At 34.4% G+C, this 19,541-nt stretch overlaps 2 protein-coding genes across 4 annotated transcripts; one reads left to right on the forward strand and one right to left on the reverse strand.

The window, feature by feature from the left end:
- Positions 1–835: 835 nt before the first annotated feature.
- LOC123550812 (toll-like receptor 2) lies at positions 836–8,450 on the reverse strand. Of its 3 annotated transcripts, XR_008370435.1 has the most exons (3): positions 8,280–8,450; positions 2,971–3,278; positions 1,887–2,026 (listed from the first exon to the last, which is right to left on the reverse strand). XR_008370435.1 is itself a non-coding variant. In XM_045339204.2 (2 exons), exon 2 carries the CDS (start codon positions 3,215–3,217, stop codon positions 1,151–1,153), a length of 2,067 nt encoding a protein of 688 aa, XP_045195139.2. In that variant the 5' UTR covers positions 3,218–3,278; positions 8,280–8,448; the 3' UTR covers positions 836–1,150. The 3 variants fall into 3 exon arrangements, 2 of the variants coding, with proteins under 2 accessions (XP_045195139.2, XP_053396094.1); XM_045339204.2 differs by having other exon boundaries at positions 836–3,278; positions 8,280–8,448; XM_053540119.1 differs by having other exon boundaries at positions 836–3,295; positions 8,280–8,448.
- A 5,079-nt stretch (positions 8,451–13,529) lies between these two features.
- On the forward strand, positions 13,530–18,565 carry LOC123550809 (toll-like receptor 3). Its single transcript, XM_053540121.1, has 2 exons — positions 13,530–13,777; positions 15,054–18,565. Exon 2 carries the CDS (start codon positions 15,116–15,118, stop codon positions 17,213–17,215), a length of 2,100 nt encoding a protein of 699 aa, XP_053396096.1. The 5' UTR covers positions 13,530–13,777; positions 15,054–15,115; the 3' UTR covers positions 17,216–18,565.
- Positions 18,566–19,541: the final 976 nt, after the last annotated feature.

Genomic DNA, 19,541 nt, shown 5'->3' on the forward strand with positions numbered 1-19,541 from the left:
CATTACATATTTTGCACGTGCATGGCACATGCACCAACATGCATGTGTTCGTTTACACTTTTGGCATTACTGACGAAAGTCCTACTAGAAAAACACATATCATGGTGAAATGGACACAAAAGCAACGCGATCGAGCTGTCGGAATGTTGCTAGCCGGGACACATTTACGATACGTGTGTAATTATTTTTGCAATTTCAAAGGAATTTTGATATAATTTGTTTGCAGCTGTTACTTTGATGGTTATTTCCATTTTTAACTTTATTTCCGTTTACAGGAACCTTCAATTGTTGGTTATCTACCGTCTGCGCTCTTTTGGCAAAATTTAACCCGATGACAATTCATTGAAGTGACCGATTTTGAGTTTTGTTGTAAAATTCCGACAGCCTGGGCACGTTGCTCCTGTGTCAATTTCACAATGATATGCGTTTTTCTAGTAGGACTTTCGTCAGTAATGCCAAAAATGTTCACTAACAAGTGCATATTGGTGCGCATGCCCTGCACGTGCAAAATATGCAATATTGGTCAAAACGCCTAATGCGGTTATGCTCGCCGTGAGTCGGCCAAAAATAAATCAATAATTTATTGCAGTACCTATTCAAATGTCGGTATTTGAAATTTCTTGTAAATACATGAATTATTAACAAAATAGTAATGCAAAATAAACCGACCAATTAGGAATTTTGTTAAGTGTATCTATCAGCTACTTACTTGTTACTACGCGTATGAAATAGTTACTTGTGCCTTTAGTTTAAATATGACATTTCCCTAAATGTATGTCAAACTTTATAAAAAGTGTACAGGAAAGAGGGTTTAATACAAGCTTATAGCTTACTCCTCAATTCTTTAACATTTAATATATATTTGTATGTATTGCATATTTGGAAATAAATATTGTATAAACAACGCAATGATAAAAAATCCTTAGAGAAGTACTAGATAATTAGATATACATAACAAGCGGCATATAATCTTTAGCTAGCTTTTAAGATCAAACTTATATACACACTCAACAGCACATTCAAATAATATCAAATATAACAATTATAACCACAATTTGTTAAACAAATAGCGATCAATAATCTTTGCACAAGAATATTCAGTGCATATTCTAGCATGCATTCACTTCTTCAGAACATTTTTCAGTTTTTCCTAGAACAATTCTTGGCCTACAATATCCTCTGTCCATTCAATGTATGTTGTCGTATCAAATAACACTTTCAGAGAATGGTTCATATTTCTTCCGTCTATTTTCTCCAAGAGAATGAACACAAGCTCTGTTTCATCTTCGATCAGTTTTGAATGTGCCACTTTCAATTCAAACGTGCACCATCCGCTACGCGCAAAAGCATTGGTTATGACAAGAATGATTTTCGCACTCCTGTCCATATTGGTGACAATATTGTCGTTTATAAAAACGCCAGGAACAAAGTCTCTTTCGTGAATACATAATTTCAATCCCTCTTCATCTTCAAGGATAGGCAGCAGTCTGCGACGCACCCATGCCGAATCTGTTGTGTCATATCCAACAAAAGCATCATACACCAAGTTATGACCTTTAATGACTTGATAGTTCCTTCTTTTTCTAACCAAATAAATGTAATGTTTGATATTCCATCTGTTTCTGTAAACTATGACCACGACAATAGCAATAACAATGACACAAGGCGAGCCGATTACAGCAACCCAGATCCATGGACTCCACGGGTGGCATTCTTTGTATGTAAAAGTTATATCCAATAGTCTTAACTTCGACTTTTCATGAGGAAGTGAGCATGTATAATTATGCGGATAACCCGAAATAACAGTCTTATTTTTGTTTGTTTTCATCCAGTTGATAAACCATTCAAGGTCGCAGTCACATACAAAAGGATTCTGACTAAGATCTATTAAATGCAATTTGTTTAAGAGTAAAATTGGAAGGGCCGACTCTGAAATATGTCCAATCGCATTATTCTTTAAATTGAGATACTTCAAGTGTGTGTTTTCCTCAACTGTTTTATCACTTAACGTAGGGATTCGATTTGACTGAAGATAGACAGATTCCACATTTTTCATATGTTTCAAGATTACTTCAGGATCCTGAGAAATTTCACATGCAAAACATTGAAAAAAGCGGATGTTAACAAGTGGTGAAAATAATCTTGACAATTGCTGTTTACTTAACAGAAACATACTTATAAAACCAAGCTTCAAATTTCTCAGATTTGGTAAATACTTAAAAGTGTCATTCAAAGACTCAAACACATCTTTGGCCGGACTATTCAATTCGAGTTTAAGAGTGTTCAGTGATGTGGATCTGAAAGCAAGCGGTTCCACTTTTATACTGCCAGAGGGTGCAAACACTAGCTCTAACGTTTCTAAATTTGGTAGGTTTAACAGGATGTTGTTTTGCAATATTTCAATAGGGTTTTCACCAAGTTCAAGCGTTTTCAGTTGGAATAAACATTTGAGATCTTTTGCTTCAATTTTCTGTATTTCATTTTTGCGGATGGCCAAAAGCTCAAGATTTGGAATGTGACAGTTAGATTCATCACCTTCGGCGTAAAAGTCTGGAATAATTTTAAAATTATTGTGATCAAGGTATAAATTGTGCAAATGGTCGTTGTAAGAGAGGATTATTTTGTGTATATGATTGCTATTCAAAAACAGAGTTTCCAGTCTATTGAAATTTCTAAATGTGTCTATTGAAACAGTTTCCATGTCGTAAAATGCAACATCTAGAGTTTCTATCCTATTTTCTTTCATCAAAGAAAACAAGTCGTTCTGAATGGTTATGGATCTAATTCCACTTATACTTAAGTGAGAAAGATACCTAAAGTTAGACAAAGCACCAAGGAGGTGTTTTAAATCGTTATAGTGTATAGGGTTGTAAGATAAGTATAAGAATCTCAAATTTGAGAATGCATCAAGAGAGTTCGCAGAAATGTTTTGAATATTATTATGGTCAAGTTCAAGTTCAACTAGATTACCAGGGTTGCTGAAATTTCCAAATGTGTTCGATGTTACGTTGGTTAAATTGTTATAACTGAATACCAAAGTTTGAATATCACTTTTAATATTTGGGATATATGAAAGGTTCTGATGGCTGCAGTCTAGGGATTTTCGGTTGTGTAATTCCACTTCTTTGCACGTGTTCGTTTTCTCCAGATGGGCTGAGATGATTTCATTAACTTCAACTAACAGCAGTATCAAAGGGACTGTTCGTTGTAGTTTCATCTTAAGTCCGTCTCCTCAGCAGGTCTTATTTCCTTGTTAAAGAGCTCTTTTCGAATTTTATCTGAAAGATAAGCATTACTAACCATTGAATTACTACACGGATACTAACAGCATATATACTGGCATATACCAGAAATGTCTTTATTTACAGAATCACTTGCTTCTGGCTTAGTTATCTCGTGCAGATTCATGAAACATTTCCAAGTGATACTAAAATGGATCGCTTGCCTAGATAATGATTTTGACACACCAATTAACAGAATCACCCCTCCCCTATAAATATTGAAATAATTAAAAACGGCCAAACGAACTTCTTTTCTATTATTTGTCATACAAGGATTTAAAATTAGGATAATTATCTATCTAACTACGACTTTGCTTAAAACGTCTCGTTCACCCTTTTAGGTGATATTTTTCCTCACTCATAAAAGAAGACCCAACTGCCTCTCCTGGTATCATTTGAGACATGGGCGAGCACCTGGGTAGAACAACCACCGACCTTCTGTAAGCCAGCTGGAGGGCTTCCTGACATGAACAATTTACACCCTAAGCGATGTTTCGAAGATTTTATTTATTTATTTTGTTGGGTTTAACGTCGCCCCGACACAATTAGGTCATATGGCAACTTTCCAGCTTTGACGGTGAAGGAAGACCCCAGATGCCCCTCCGTGCATTATTTCATCACGAGCGGGCACCTGGGTAGAATCACCGATCTTCCGTAAGCCAGCTGGACGGCTTCCTCACATGAAGAATTCAATACCCCGAGTGAGGCTCGAACCCACATCGGTGAGGGGCAAGTGATTTGAAGTCAGGGACCTTAACCGCTCGGCCACGGAGGACCCCCTCCCCAATGATTCGAAGAGCAAGTGATTCGAAAGTATTGACCTTAACCAGCCGGCCACGATAGCTCCTTCTTTCATTAGTTAGATGATGTCAAATAGACCGCATGTCTGCTGATGTTTGTGTAATTGCTGTATACAGAAGTCACTATTAAAAACAATTAACATACTCACTTACATATAATTCAAACAACATAAAGATCAAAATTATGTCTGATTTCTATCGTGTAAGATACGACTCATTGTTAAAAATATTTTAAATTTGATAAGTAAAAAGTACAAGAAGAACATTTTTACTTATAAATGCTCATAAACAGGCATATTGTGTAACTAATGAGATATTTTAATAAATCGTTAAAGTGTTAAATGCTCTCAATGGAAAGTGCCTACATAACTGGCGGAAATGTTGTTTAGATATAGGACTGTATCATAAGCATGTGCACTCCAAAGAGTAAAAGGGAAGATATAAAGGGTATTATTTTTTTTAAGTAAATATGGAATATATCTCACCAAAAAGTGAAAATATTTCATATTTTCACGATTGCGTAGCATATTTCATTCAAAACAAACAAATATGTTCTTTTCATTTGGTGCTTTTGTTTGCGTTGAAATACGCACTTTAAAAGAAATTTAAATCTCAGCATGAGAAACAAACGCGCATAGAAGTAAATGCTGCCGTACGTCTTGTGACATTATAAGGACGCATAAAGTGCTATTCTGTTTCATTTTTTTTTTTGCAGCGTAACGTTATACTTTCTCGTTAAGTATCCTTTTCATTAATTTAAACAAATACTCTATGAAGAAGAAAGCGCGACGAAAATTTTAATCCCGTTTAACAGGAAAAGTAGAAATTAATGCACAATGTTCAAGTAGATCGGCAAAACTCACAGTGTTACTGATATGGATTATATCTTACTAATAATTCCAATTATTATTTGAATCTATATTTATAATACTTTCTATCGGTCTAAACACAGTCAATAGTTTGAATGAATTAAGGTAGCATTGACTCGTTGGGGGAGCCAAAATGGTATTGACCTCCAACTGTAACGTCAAGACATGTTGACGTCAACACAATGTGACGTCGTACACAATTTACTAGGAAAATGACCAACCGCTGTAAACGTTTGCATTTGACATCTCTGTTGCCAATGCTGATTTCTATGTATCTAATTAACTTTTAACAAATTTACCCTTGGTGGATTGAGCTCGCTATGTGCAAAGGACCGGAGTACATTTCTTGGATTGGTTTGAAAGTGTGAATAGGCGACTCATGAAAGTATTAAGCCAAACGAAAAGACTTTTATCAGAGCTGATACCAAATCTTTATTACTGTACACTGTCATGTGTCACTGAGATAGGGCAGATGCTATCATCTATACGGTGCGTTAAGCTCATATCACATATAAAATTTGGGATCAATTAGAAAAAGTGCCATGCTGTCGAACAAGATGGTTTTCAAATCCTAGTAAACCATAGTCTTACAATAGGACTTTAATAACTTGTTTTATGGAAGCCAGAGATAATGACGTCATGGGCTACGTGTCATGCAAAGGTGAATATTTAGTCAGGTGGTTAAAAAATCCTTAATAATAGACAAAATAACGGTTGGAATTAATGTAATCTCTTGAGCATCTGACCGCCTAGTTTCACGTTGACTTTAAGGAATGTTTAGGCGGTCACGAGGCTCTGTCAAAGCCTGATATTCCTATCCGCATACACTCCAGTGATATATTCAACCATTCTCATCCATTAGAGGTTCGTCAAACTCCCGAGACGAAGTAGGTTCAACTAGGGAACCTTGGTAGACCTCTGGTATCGTCCGTGAGTATTGACCTGGCACTAATGAATATTCCGTTTATTTCCTTAAATTAATTTTCGATGTCCCAACATAAATAGCAATATAACTATAACATATATAATTCATAAGTAACATAATGTCACATGTGCAGGTAGCTGTGCAGACAAATGTTAAGCTGCCAATCTCAGGGTTGTGGGTTCGAGTCGTTTGACCGTATCTTTTTTTTACAAATCTTATATGCAAACTAACCATTTATTGGATCAAACGTATCATGAATTTTATGGTTTCATTTACTGAAGCTCGCCCGCTTAGCTCAGTAGAGCGTTGGTCTACGGATCGCGGGGTCGTGAGTTCGATCCTCGGGCGGGGCATATGTTCTCCGTGACTATTTGATAAACGACATTGTGTCTGAAATCATTAGTCCTCCACCTCTGATTCATGTGGGGAAGTTGGCAGTTACTTGCGGAGAACAAATAATGTAACAATAAAACAGGTATCGATAACATTACATTACATAAAAATGATTTAATGTTATTTCGCCGTGGTAACATGCGTGCAAGTCAGACACCTTACCACTACGCCACCGTGTCATCGGTTAATTGTATCTGTTACTGTGGTAATATAGATATTTTCAGGTTACAAATATTGCGTAAATTAATGAAAACGTCCGAAAATATTTGCGAAGATTAATGTGTGCCAGGTCATATGCGAGATGTATTCAACAAACAACAACAAAAATATAAAATAAACAAATGACATTCCTTATAGCTATACACCTAATAATGTAAAACTATAAAGGTATTTAATTATTACATAAAAGACTAAAAATAATCGCATGAATTTCCTATTTAAATGTTATTCGCTAGGCGTCATTTACGTCAAAAGATTGATTATAAGAATGAACAGAGTACTAGGTACTTAAGTGATTTCCGTAAAAGAAATACATTTATTCATAAAGATCTGACGAATTAATGTAATGAAGATATGTAACGGCGGTCAGGTAACCCAGTTATTTACCTGGCATCTATACGTGTACTGACTTGTTCTCCACAAGTAACTTAGTTGCTTCTCAACACAGACCTAAATAAGACTTTAAGGCCAAATTACCTAAGACAAATTGCAAATCGCCAAAGAAAACTTTCTTTTTCGTATGATTTGTTCTGTGCGGACTTAGGGTATTGGACGGCCCTATAAATGGACGAAATCACGTTCAAAATGACAGACGGACGGTGCGTATTAAATATTCCTCCTAGCGAGTAGGGATATAAAAGGTCGCAGTGCATTTCTCTAACAATAACTTAATTATCTTTTATACATAATTCTACAAAACATTTGAAACTTTTCTTTCGCAAATCACTTTGTGATTAAACGAAATAACATCATTGCTTGGTCTTGCTAGACGGATACACTTAACTTGTATGATTAACGTGTATGGACTTTCGCATCTTTCTCATTGTTCTTCCAAATAATGACTAAGAGACCACAACAACGGTTCAATTTAAAAATAGAAAGAAAAGAAAAATAAACAAACAAAAGTCCAAGAGTATTTCATAAATTAGAATAAATCGGGTATACATTCTTACCAACCCTGTAACGGTTCAATTTAAAAATAGAAAAAAGAAAAATAAACAATCAAAAGTCCAAAAGTAATTCATGCATTAGAATAAATCGGTTATACATTCTCACCCACCCTGTATCATCATTCATAGTAACACGTGCTGCTAGTGAGAACAGTGTTTTAATACTAAATAAACGAACATTCAATCTAAAACAAAGTACACTAAATATCTACATGTATTTTAGGAGGAAAAGAAAACATCACTCTATGTGAAAACGACAACTATTTTAATATTTTTATAAAGGAAAGGATTCTATGATATCTTGCCTTAGATTTCCCTTTGCATACGTAATATTTTGCAGTCAATATCTATTGTTATTATATACGTACGAATGTTTTGTCAGAAATACAGCTCGGCTTTCACTTAGAAATATAAATTTCTGTATCATACTCCCATCGAATAAAGAAAATATTCAATACTTAATTTATTTCCGACGTTCCATGCGTCATCAAGGCATCGTTTCAAATGCGTTTCAGTCTTATTTGTCTAAAATTATTGTCCATTTTGGCTGATATAACAATAGAAATGATAATATGTATATGATAAAAGGGTCATTAAAAGTGATGTCAAATGACATATTTGTCTTCCGGTGGATTTTGCAAGACCGGATCACACTTGGTGCAAGCGCCTCGTGGGACCCAGGTCTGGAAAAATATTCCGAACCGTATTCAAGGTACTGTTATAATAACCCTATTGTATAAACACTTTGATATAGAACAACAACAACAACATCAACTACGAAGATATAATGAAATGAATATTTTTATGTAACTGTTACATTAAAACAAATAAGAAGTACTTACTATCTTGTTTACCCGACAATATTTCCCTTTGTTTTAAAACCTGTGTATCGTGTCTCTCTTTATTTAATGTTCTTGTATAATGTTATATACGTACTAGTTTTAAACAATAAAGTCATCTTGACAAGTGGTGACAAAATTTATGTAAATGCTTTATACTACTGCAAAACAATGAAAGATCGGTGAGTCATTCAGGATAATACTTTATATTTCTCTTCCTGGTAGTGTATATTTAAGAAATAATTTATAGCAAAAAAAGTGTTTTAACACTATTTATGCACGATGGACGGTTATACGTCGGGTGCAATAATTTCACGAGGGCACGGTCCGTGTGAAAGTATTTGTACGACGTATTACCGCCAAAGTGCATAGTGTTAAAACACTCTTTTGCTATAAATTGTTTCGATTCTAATATGCCCTTAATCTAAAACAGTAGATAAACTAGAGCTATCACTAAAGGTGATGAATGTACCCCCGTCATGCACTGACACAGTACATTGCAATTTGACACACACAAGATTGCATAATTATGTGGACTGTATGTATACAAACTGTATGTATACAGTATAGTAACAAAAAACAAGTCCCGTAGCTATGCAGAATATTTATCCAAAAGAACGTAACATGCACCATGCACAACTAGAGTTGGTACTGATCACTTGTGTGAAGTTTCATGAAATTATGTGCAAGGGTTCGGAAGATTAGGCGCGCACAAGACTGCATATGCAGACTGTATGTACACAGTATGTTAAGAAAAAACAAAGTCCCATAACTCTGCAATTTTTGTTGTTGAAAGAACCTAACATGCCCCATGCACAACTACTGTTGTTACTGATCACTTGTGTGAAGTTTCATTAAATTGTGTCAAGGGGATAAGAAGATATTGTGCGCACAAGATTGTGTCTATGTATATAGTATAGTAACAAAAAACAAAGTCCCGTAACTCTGCAATTGTTTTTTTCTGAAAGAACCTAGCATGCCCCATGCACAACTACTGTTGTTACTGATCACTTGTGTGAAGTTTCATTAAATTCTGTCAAGGGGATGAGGAGAAATGGAGCGCACAAGATTGTGTCTATGTATATAGTATAGTAACAAAAAACAAAGTCCCGTAACTCTGCATTTTTTTTTCTGAAAGAACCTAACATGCCCCATGCACAACTGCTGTTGTTACTGATCACTTGTGTGAAGTTTCATTAAATTGTGTCAAGGGGATGAGGAGAAATGGAGCGCACAAGATTGTGTCTATGTATATAGTATAGTAAAAAAAAAACAAAGTCCCGTAACTCTGCATTTTTTTTTTCTGAAAGAACCTAACATGCCCCATGCACAACTTCTGTTGTTGCTGATCACTTGTGTGAAGTTTCATTAAATTCTGTGAAGGGGATTAGAAGAGATGGAGCGCACAAGATTGTGTCTACGGACAGACGGACAGACAGACAGACAACCTGAAACCAGTATACCCGCCCCCCCCCCCCCCCCCACCCTTTACAACTTTGTTGTCGGGGGGTAAAAATATAGTGGATCTCTTTCTTTCATTTTTTTGAACGATCTTTAATTACCGTCTTAAATAACTGTGCCTGGATATTATAACACTTTTTAAAGCTATCTTATGATCAAATATATTATGGATCCTTATTGCGTGTCTTAAAAATTTTGAAATATTTGTCTTGGAATCATTTTTTTTTTCTTTTTGTTAACACTGACAGTAAGCTGTCTTCCACGACCTGTTCAAAATGTATATACAATTGAGACGAATCTTTATATCGACAGTGTTCACTTAGTGTATCAAATGAAGTAAAACTTTTAGGAACTGGAGGCAACCTATAGATGTACGCCCTATTAGCATATATTGATAATGGATTAGACATTTTATTTCCTTTTTAGTCATTAACTCTTAAGATTAGATTTATTTTAAAAGCGTCGAAGACAGACAGCAAAATGTGTGTTTTCCTCCGCACAAAGCGTCTGTCATCAGTTGTCAGTACTTTTCTTTGAACACTTTACCAACTAGTTTTTCGAGGTAATATACACACTTTCACAGTTAGGCAAAGTGTTTGTGTGTTGGCTTCGAGTGTTCGTTCCCTAGCTGCGTCATTCCAAATATGCGAAAATGGTACCTGTAGCTTCATCGCTTTGGCGGTCAACATTACAAGAATAGTTCTAGCAGGGCTGCTCAGCCCAGTGTCAGTACAATATGACTAGGTAGGGTATCATGCCACGTGTCTACGGCATAATATTCCAGTCCATGAACATATATAAAACTATTTTTCTTATACTGAAAAGAACATTTCCGAGTGGTTGCATGCTGACCTATCACACACGTGGAATTGGTTCAATACTTCGATTATGTAATTGTATCCATGAAAGAAATTGAGCTGTTATTGTATTCATACCATGGTTTCAATGTTATTTTGGAATTATATTTCTTTTTCATTATCATTGTTAATTCAATCAATTTCAATTTCATTTCAGTGCCAAATACCGATCATACTGCTTCCTCTGTGGTATCTGTAATAGCATCAGCTGTGTCAGTACACACATTCAGTCAGTAACAACGAAAAGTGCGACTGTTTTTTTTTTCAATAAAATCTGTAAGAACAGCCTCTGGAAGCACAGAATGCAACCGAGCAAAATAAATTTATTACTTTTGTGGGTGCGTTTGTATGCTTGTGAGTCTATAACGGTGCCCTACTGTTTTCTTATGTGTTGCTTGTTCGTTTTTCTATGTTATTCAGTTGATCGTAGTTGTGTGTTTATCTTTGGTACATGAATGTCTGTGGTATTGTGGTTTACGTTGTAGTGTGACTGTTATTAAAGAACATGGCATTCCCTTGTACATTCGTCCTTGTTCAACTTTCCCCTTCGGGCTCCCCCATCTCCCCGGCTCCATTTTGCCCCTTACCATTTCCTTCCCCTCCATTTATATTTAGCATAAATTAATATTTACTTGTTGGATGTTTGAAGTAACCCGTCTGAAATATTTTTCCATTACAGCTTCTTTTTGTTGTGAGCCTACTGTGCAGATGCGTGGCTCTGGGGCTGTGTTTTAATGCTCTGTGCTTCCGAGAAATCTACCATTACCTATTATCTTTTATTTGATTTGCACGTGTGTACAACACATTGATTTATGTATTCAATGAAACATTTTGGAAAAAAAAATGTAACAATACACAACAGATTTCCGTATTAATATATGTGGTTTTAAAGGTTTTTCCTATACAACTCTGTGTAAAACTAAGTTTGACCCAGGGTGGGACTAGACCTAACCCAAAGCGCTAAACCCTAACCCTAAACCTGAACCCTTACCCTACAGAGGAGTGATTCTGAATATTTCGAATGTGAATATAAGATTATAATTATTCTAGAATCCGTTGCTGCTTGTTTTTTGTTGTTTAAAATAGTAGTCCTCAGTTGCTCACACACTAACACAATACCAAGGTTATAAAAAATGAATATGGGACTATATTTTACATTCAGAATAGTTAAGTGATGCGGTCACAGAAGTAGAAGGAAAACTCAAACGACGCAAGGTTGAAACTTGGTAGCTGAATTAGAGCTATAGCCAGGTGCTAAAGCAAAACTAAATAACTGCTCTTTAGGATATACTACGTTCCTGTCTTTTGTGTGATTTTGTTTGTTATATTAGTAAATGCAGTTTAATACAAATATTTTGTTTAAGTTTAGGGGTTATATCATCAAAACACAGAAATATTTGGAAAACAATGTTTTATATGTTGTTGTATTTTCAAGTAAAACAACTCCCTTTTCTATGATTTGATGTTACATATTGTTTTCTCAATATATTGGGCTAACGTTAAAAGTGCATAACCTAAGTGAAATATCTGGTGGCTCAAACGGTAAAATAAGTATGCGGTAAAAATACGACAGACACATTTTGTTAACTAAATAATTGTTTTTTCTGAGCATATAATGCTCGTGAAAAAAATGTAATTTTACTAGAAAATTACCAAATATTCTACGGTCAGCTCACCATAAATTTACCTTCAGAGTGATGATTGAAAAGTATGATGCATCTTACACAGAAGATAAAAGCGGATTGAAATTGCCTTAGCTTAAGATAGTTCTGCACGTTTGGTTCGAAACATTTTCTACAATGTAGAATTTGATAAAACCCTGATTTATCAAAACTTCAGAATATCCATCAGTTATAAAAGATAGAGTCCTGTGCTTGATTTTTTGCTACACTGATTTGAATAGTTGGACCTCACGCAATTTTTCATAATGGGAGTCTGTGGGAAAATCATCAGTTTCATAACATTATCGCGAATAGAATTTTTTCTACAATGTAGATTTTAATAAAACTTCTTAAAGTTGTAAATAAATATATGACCTATAATGTGGTAAATAAAATGTATAGGTCCGTGTGCTTATTTTTGAGATATCTGACCATGATTAAAGTGAACCGCACATTTCACACTAATTTTATGACATTATTTTGAATTCTTTATCATATCAGATGTTTTAACATCATATTTTAACTTTAGAAAGATGGTAATAGTGTCATTGTAATAAATTTACCCACAGGTTGCCACTAATTTACAAAATGATTTTCATTTCCGTACGCCGAATCCAGGCTTAGCTTATTGTAACCACTCTCGAGTCCGCTTTCTTGAAAACCCAGTACTGGTGTCATATGAGAAGTCATGGTCGTGACCCAAAGGGGCTCGAACCCATGACCCCTTGATTGAGCGGCAGACACCTTATCCACTAGACCACCGCTACATTTTATTTCACCACATTATAGGTCATATATTTATTTACAATCTAGGCTTTATTCTACGTTTTCCGGATAAATGACTTTACGCCATCACTTCCGGTTTAACAAACGTGCAGAACTACCTTAACCACGTTTAAAATTGAAGTTGATAATCACTTAGTAAATTAATGAGTTTAAAAATAGAAAAATAATATTCTTTAGAAAATGTTGAATGAAAAACTTCAGCACTGGCTTCAAATCTATTTTTTGTTGATCAGAAACCAGACATGTACCTAGAGTGCTAGCCACATATTTTTGCAAATACTTTCTGCTTCTGAATATCTGAACACATTCGTCTAAAGGTCAGACACCGAGGTCAGTGGCAAACAAAAAAGAACAAAAAAGAATAAACCTCTTCTTCCACGCTTACTTTTCTTTTCTCTAACGCTACGGGTCTTGTCATCTTGCTGATCATATCATATGTTATATATAAACTACAGAAAACAATTGATATTTTTGTCGGAGTAAGTAGTCCGTATAAGATGTAATGTTTACATGCTTGGTGACTTTTAATACTTCCTTATTCATGGAGAGAAATATCCTACTATCATTACTTCATAAATTCTGTTTTACTATTGTTGAATAGTAAAGTTGAATACGAGCCAAGAACATTTATCTAACCATAGCTTTCGGTATGCGTTGAGTCTGTAAAGTTTTGTAAAATTGAAGGACTTATTGAAAAGGAAAATGTGGTATCGATGTGGATAAAGCTACGTGGCAGGTATTATTTTATATCTATATTTGATCTGGTATCACTTTAAGTTGTATTAACATTGTTTATTCAAGCAAAATGTAGAGAAAACTGCGTCTTTACAAATATGTAATGGACAAAAAGGAGTTATGGAAGTTGGCGAGTTCCTTAATATTCGTTCATTTATGTGCTCTTTTCTCATGCAGATTGCTTTTTATTGTTTAACATAGATTATGATACATTCTTTGATAAGGAATGTGTTTATGCGACAATGAGATCTAACAAATATATAACGATGAGCATTTAGGCGGTCTTTTAGACAAAGGGAGAGACTGGTATTGTTCTTTAAAGAATTAAAAATAATAAGTCTTCATAGGTCCTTTTAGTATGGAATCATATCAATATGCATCTCTTGATATCAAATGTGTTTATACAAATTGTTTAAAAGTGCAAACTATAATGTGTATATTGATCAGTTTTATTACCTTTTAGCATATATTTTTCTTTGTAACATTCAGTTATTTGAAATAATAATATGTACATTTAACGGATTTTAGGAAATATCAAACTCCTCTGCGGTTATTTAAAAGACTTTAATCTTCAGCCGGTTAATACAATTACAATTATAAGGAGGTTAAGTCTAACGTCGCTTAAATATGTGTGTTTATAGAAGATATCACATATTATGATTGATACCTACTTATGTACTTAAATATTTAACTATCCCCAAAATATATTTTGCGGATTATGTAAACTATTCGGTAATTTTATCATTAGAAAGAAAAAAGATCTGAAACACTTCCTTCTAAGTACTCTGAAACGTATAAGTGTTAAACAATAAAGATCTACCGCTGCACGAAATGTATGTCATGTAAACATTCCTTGAATTTTGTATAATACTGAGTAGACAACGCAAATATTACTTTGGACATTGAACCGACAAGCAGCATGTGATACTATATATCAACGATACGGAGGCATTTAACTTGTCACTGAGTAGCTTATGACAAGTCTTTTTTTGTTATACAACAATATGGAAATAAAAATTTAAAATAAAATATTATTGTGGTGGTGATTTAGTTCGTATAAATTCTCTCTACTATATAATAATTTATAATGCGAACTTGTATCCTAGCGGATCTCACGTATGGGAAAGTCTACTGTTCTGAATATAGTTATATCCCTTAATGCAAATTATCTCTCTCTCTCTCTATATATATATATATGTATATCTATTCCAGCAGTATGCCAACACCATTGCCACTAATCTAATGATTTCATTGGCCAGTGATACTTATCTTTTCAGATATCAGTCTTAAACCCCACTGTTACGACAAAGCAAAACTGCTGAACAAGACGGATTGAAAAATGGAAATACAAAGAACAGTTCTTCTGATCTTAATGCTGGTTGAAGTTAATGAAGGCAACTTAACTCATCTAATGAAAAAGAAAACATGCAAAACATATATGTTACATCATCGACAATCCCTAGACTGCAGCCATCAGAACCTCTCATATATCCCGAAGACTGAAAGAAATATTCAAACTTTGATATTCAGTTATAACGATTTGATGAATGTTACATCGGAAACATTTGGAAATATCAGCAACCCTGAAAATCTTGTTGACCTTGAACTTGACCATAACAATATTCAAAGCATTTCTGCACACGCACTTGATGCGTTCCCAAACTTGAAGTTCTTGTACTTGTCATACAACCCAATACACTATAACGATGTAAAACATCTTTTTGGTGTTTTGTCGAACTTCAGATATCTTAACCACCTGAGTATATGTGGAATAAGATCCATAACCATTCAGAAAGACTTGTTTTCTTTGATGAAAGAAAATAGGATAGAAACTTTAGACGTCAGATTTTACAACATGACAACATGTTCACTTGACACTTTTAGAAATTTTAACAATTTAAAAACTCTGTTTTTGAAAAACAATCATATAGAGGAAATACTCCTGTCTAAAAATAAACATCTACGTAATTTATACCTTGATCACAATAACCTGAAGTTTTTCCCAGACTTTTCCGTTGGCAGTGAAGACTCCGAGTGCTACATTCCAAACATTGAGCTTCTGTCTGTCCGCATGAATGAAATACAAGCAATTGAAAAAGAACATTTCAAATGTTTATTCAAACTGAAAACTCTTGAACTTGGTGAAAACCCTATTAAAATATTGCAAGACAATATTCTATCAAAACTACCAAATTTAGAAACATTGCAGCTGAGGTATTCACCCACGGGAAGTATAAAAGTGGAACCGCTTGCTTTCAAATCTACTTCACTGAACACCCTTCAACTGGAGTGGAATAGTCCAGCAGAAAATGTGTTTGAGTCTCTCGATGAAACATTTAAGTTTTCACCAAACCTGAGAACTTTGAAGCTTGGCTTTATTAGTATGTTCCGGTTAACTAACCAGGAATTATCAAGATTATTTTCACCACTTGATAACATTCGGTTTTTTCAATGCTTTGCATGCGAAATTTCGCAGGATCCAGAAGCTATCGTGAAACATATGAAAAATTTGCAAAAGATCGATCTTCAATCTAATCGAATCACAAAGTTAAGTGATACAACGTTTAGGAAAAACATGCATTTGATGTATCTCAATTTAAAAAACAATGCAATTGGACATATTTCCGAGTCAGCCCTTCCAACATCGCTGTTAAATAAGTTACATTCAATAGACCTTAGTCAGAATCCTTTTGCATGTGACTGCGGCCTTGAATGGTTTATCAACTGGTTGAAAACCAACAAAAATACGACTGCGCTTCCAGGTTATCCATATAATTATACATGCTCACTTCCACCTGAAAAGTCTAAATTAAGATTGTCGGATATAACTTTTACATACAAAGAATGCCACCCGTGGAGTCCATGGATCTGGGTTGCTGTGATCGGCTCACCTTGTGTCATTGCTATTGCTATTGTCGTAGTCATAGTTTACAGAAACAGATGGAATATCAAACATTATATTTATTTAGTAAGAAAGAGAAGAAACTATCAAGAAATTAAAGGCCATAACTTGGTGTACGATGCTTTTGTTGGATATGAGGCCAAGGATTCGGCATGGGTGCGTCGCAGGCTTTTACCTGTGCTTGAAAGCAAACTGGGGTTGAAATTATGCATTCATGAAAGGGACTTCGAAGCTGGAGTTTTTATAAATGACAATATTGTCACCAACATGGACATGAGTGCAAAAGTCATTCTTGTGCTTACAAATGCGTTTGCCCGCAGTAAGTGGTGCACGTTTGAATTGAAAGTTGCTCATTCGAAACTGATTGAAGATGAAACAGAACTAGTGGTCATTCTCCTTGAACAAATAGATGGAAAAAATATGAATCGCTCTTTAAAGTTGTTATTTGATACAACCACATACATAGAATGGACAGAGGATGTTGTAGGTCAAGAACTGTTCTGGGAAAAACTAGAAAATATTATGAACAAAAAGTGATTAGAGGCTAGATGATTCATTTAATGTTCATAAGTAAATAATATTGCTAACACTGAAATTAATATTTAATGTGTGTTTTCATTACTTTACCAACCCATTAATTTAGAATCAGTTTTTCACACATCAAGTTAGAATTTTCTTGAAGCGTTAATAAATGTTTTAATCATACCATATTTTATATAATTAGATTTTAGATAAACAAGCGTTACTAAATGTTTTAATCATATCATATTTTATATAATTAGATTTTAGATAAACAGTTTGTGTGAGAAATATTCATGGTTTTAAATGCATACTCACGCGGAATTAAATACCTGCAATGACGCTAAGGTTTCTTTAACCAGACAGAACTTGAATGCACTGTTCACACCTATGTCTATTCTGATATGTCTACATCATTGATAGCAGATATTTTAGATTTGTCCTGCTATAATTCCGTGGAAAGATAATTTCGAAGCATAGTACGCATCCAAGCGGGATGATAGCAGACTCGGTTGATTGAGTCTGTTCATAACATTTCTCTTAGTTGAAATTACTCAAAATGGCCTCTACTAGGCTTGAGCCTTTTCTCTTAGAATAAATTATATGTTTATTAGATTTTGAAACAGTTCACTTAGATTTAAAAGTCAGGATACACTAACTTAAACTCATTTCACATTGTTCCGGAACACATTGCTTGCTAAATAGAAACAATAGGTAAATCATAAATTTAATTACTCTGTAGGCAATAACTTGTCCCGTAAGAATTAAACTTCAGTCTAGAAAACAGTGACTGCACTGGAGAATGTTTATAGCAAGGTAGTTAGAGTAGTTGACTTTAAATCACATGTCCGTCACCTATTCAATAAAACGAAACGTTTCAAATATTGTGTCTGACGACATAACTGAAACTCTGTTCAGACATTTCTTGTAAAATATCATATAGGATGAAAAATACTTAATTGAAATAGTTGGTAGAAAAGGATAAGTGCACTGACAATTCAACTGGATATTCCATAAAAAAGCTGAATTCTAAATGTGTTGCCGGAAATGTTTTTTTTTTTTACGTATCCAAGAATATACATTTCCAGTGATAGCTCCAGATTCCTCAGATGTGCCCAGTTTTACTATCCAGCATCGAAATAATTGAGCGCGCTGTCTCATGTGACACCTCTTGTTATACGTCGCATTTATTAATTTTATTTATCTATAACTATGTTTTATGTGTAAATTGTTATTGTAATATTGTGTGATAGTGTCTTATAGTTCAAATTTGAATGGTCATGTACTACTTTTATACATATATTGAAATGTAATTTTATACTGAGATACTGTACATGAATGAGACATAAATAAAGATTAATATATACATTATAAACATTGAAAAATTAAAGTTGCGCACCTGCAGATTTTGACAATAGATTCAATCAGTAATAGTTGAATCAATGCTACTTATTTTCCAAATAAAAGAAAAAAAATATTCAAAATGAAAGAATGGGTATGGGGTAGAGAAATTGGAGGGACATCGGATAAGTCGTAAAAAAGCAAGGACGAGTATTCAACACGGATAGCCACGCTCCAGAAACGCAGTCACCCTAGACAGTAGTGTACGCACACTATTACCCCTCCCCCATCCCCACAAAACCCTCACACATGCTTGCACAGATATATACATAAGCATACATATAGCAACTCAGGGACGGCCGTTCGCAAATAAAACCCACTCGGGAGCTCAATCCAGTATCATGGTGGATACTTAATTCTCACTCATAGTAAAAGTAGATGAGTGGCGTAAAAGTAGGGGAAGGGGGAAGATATTAAAAACTGTTGTTGTGATAGGTAAAAAATGATTCGCATTTCGCAATTAACAATTAGAGCAGATATCATTTTACATTACCATTTAACAGATAAAATTTGACATTAAGCGTTTGGTAAATAACATTGTTTATTAACTATTTGCCATTTAGCAATACATTCTGGCAATGAGCACGGCACACTGGCCCTCAATGTATATGGATCAACAATAAAACATATAGTGTGCTTTAAGACATCGACACAGCAGTTTGTTTAAGTTATTAAATTATTTCAATATCTTGGGTTAGTTTCTGAATTACGGCTTTAAAGCCCTTAATTTAAGAAGCGTTTTAGAAAAGTTTTAACTCTTTAATAGTCTAACTTTTAAGGAAAAAACAATGAAGTATTACTATCGCTTGATGTTGGTAGGTCAATGTTTCTTAAATACTGAAAGATATATAACCTGGCAACATTGTACACCTGATCATCATTTTAAGTATCAGTGCATAACATTATCTATTGTTAGATTTATGGTCATTTGTGTACTCATAAA

This window comes from Mercenaria mercenaria, chromosome 4, assembly GCF_021730395.1.
Source record: "Mercenaria mercenaria strain notata chromosome 4, MADL_Memer_1, whole genome shotgun sequence".
Classification (NCBI taxonomy): Eukaryota; Metazoa; Mollusca; class Bivalvia; order Venerida; family Veneridae; genus Mercenaria; species Mercenaria mercenaria.

Bases quoted from the DNA above. Each gene is read 5' to 3' on its own strand.
- LOC123550812 (XM_045339204.2), bottom strand. From the start codon at position 3,217: ATGAAACTACAACGAACAGTCCCTTTGATACTGCTGTTAGTTGAAGTT.
- LOC123550809 (XM_053540121.1), top strand. From the start codon at position 15,116: ATGGAAATACAAAGAACAGTTCTTCTGATCTTAATGCTGGTTGAAGTT.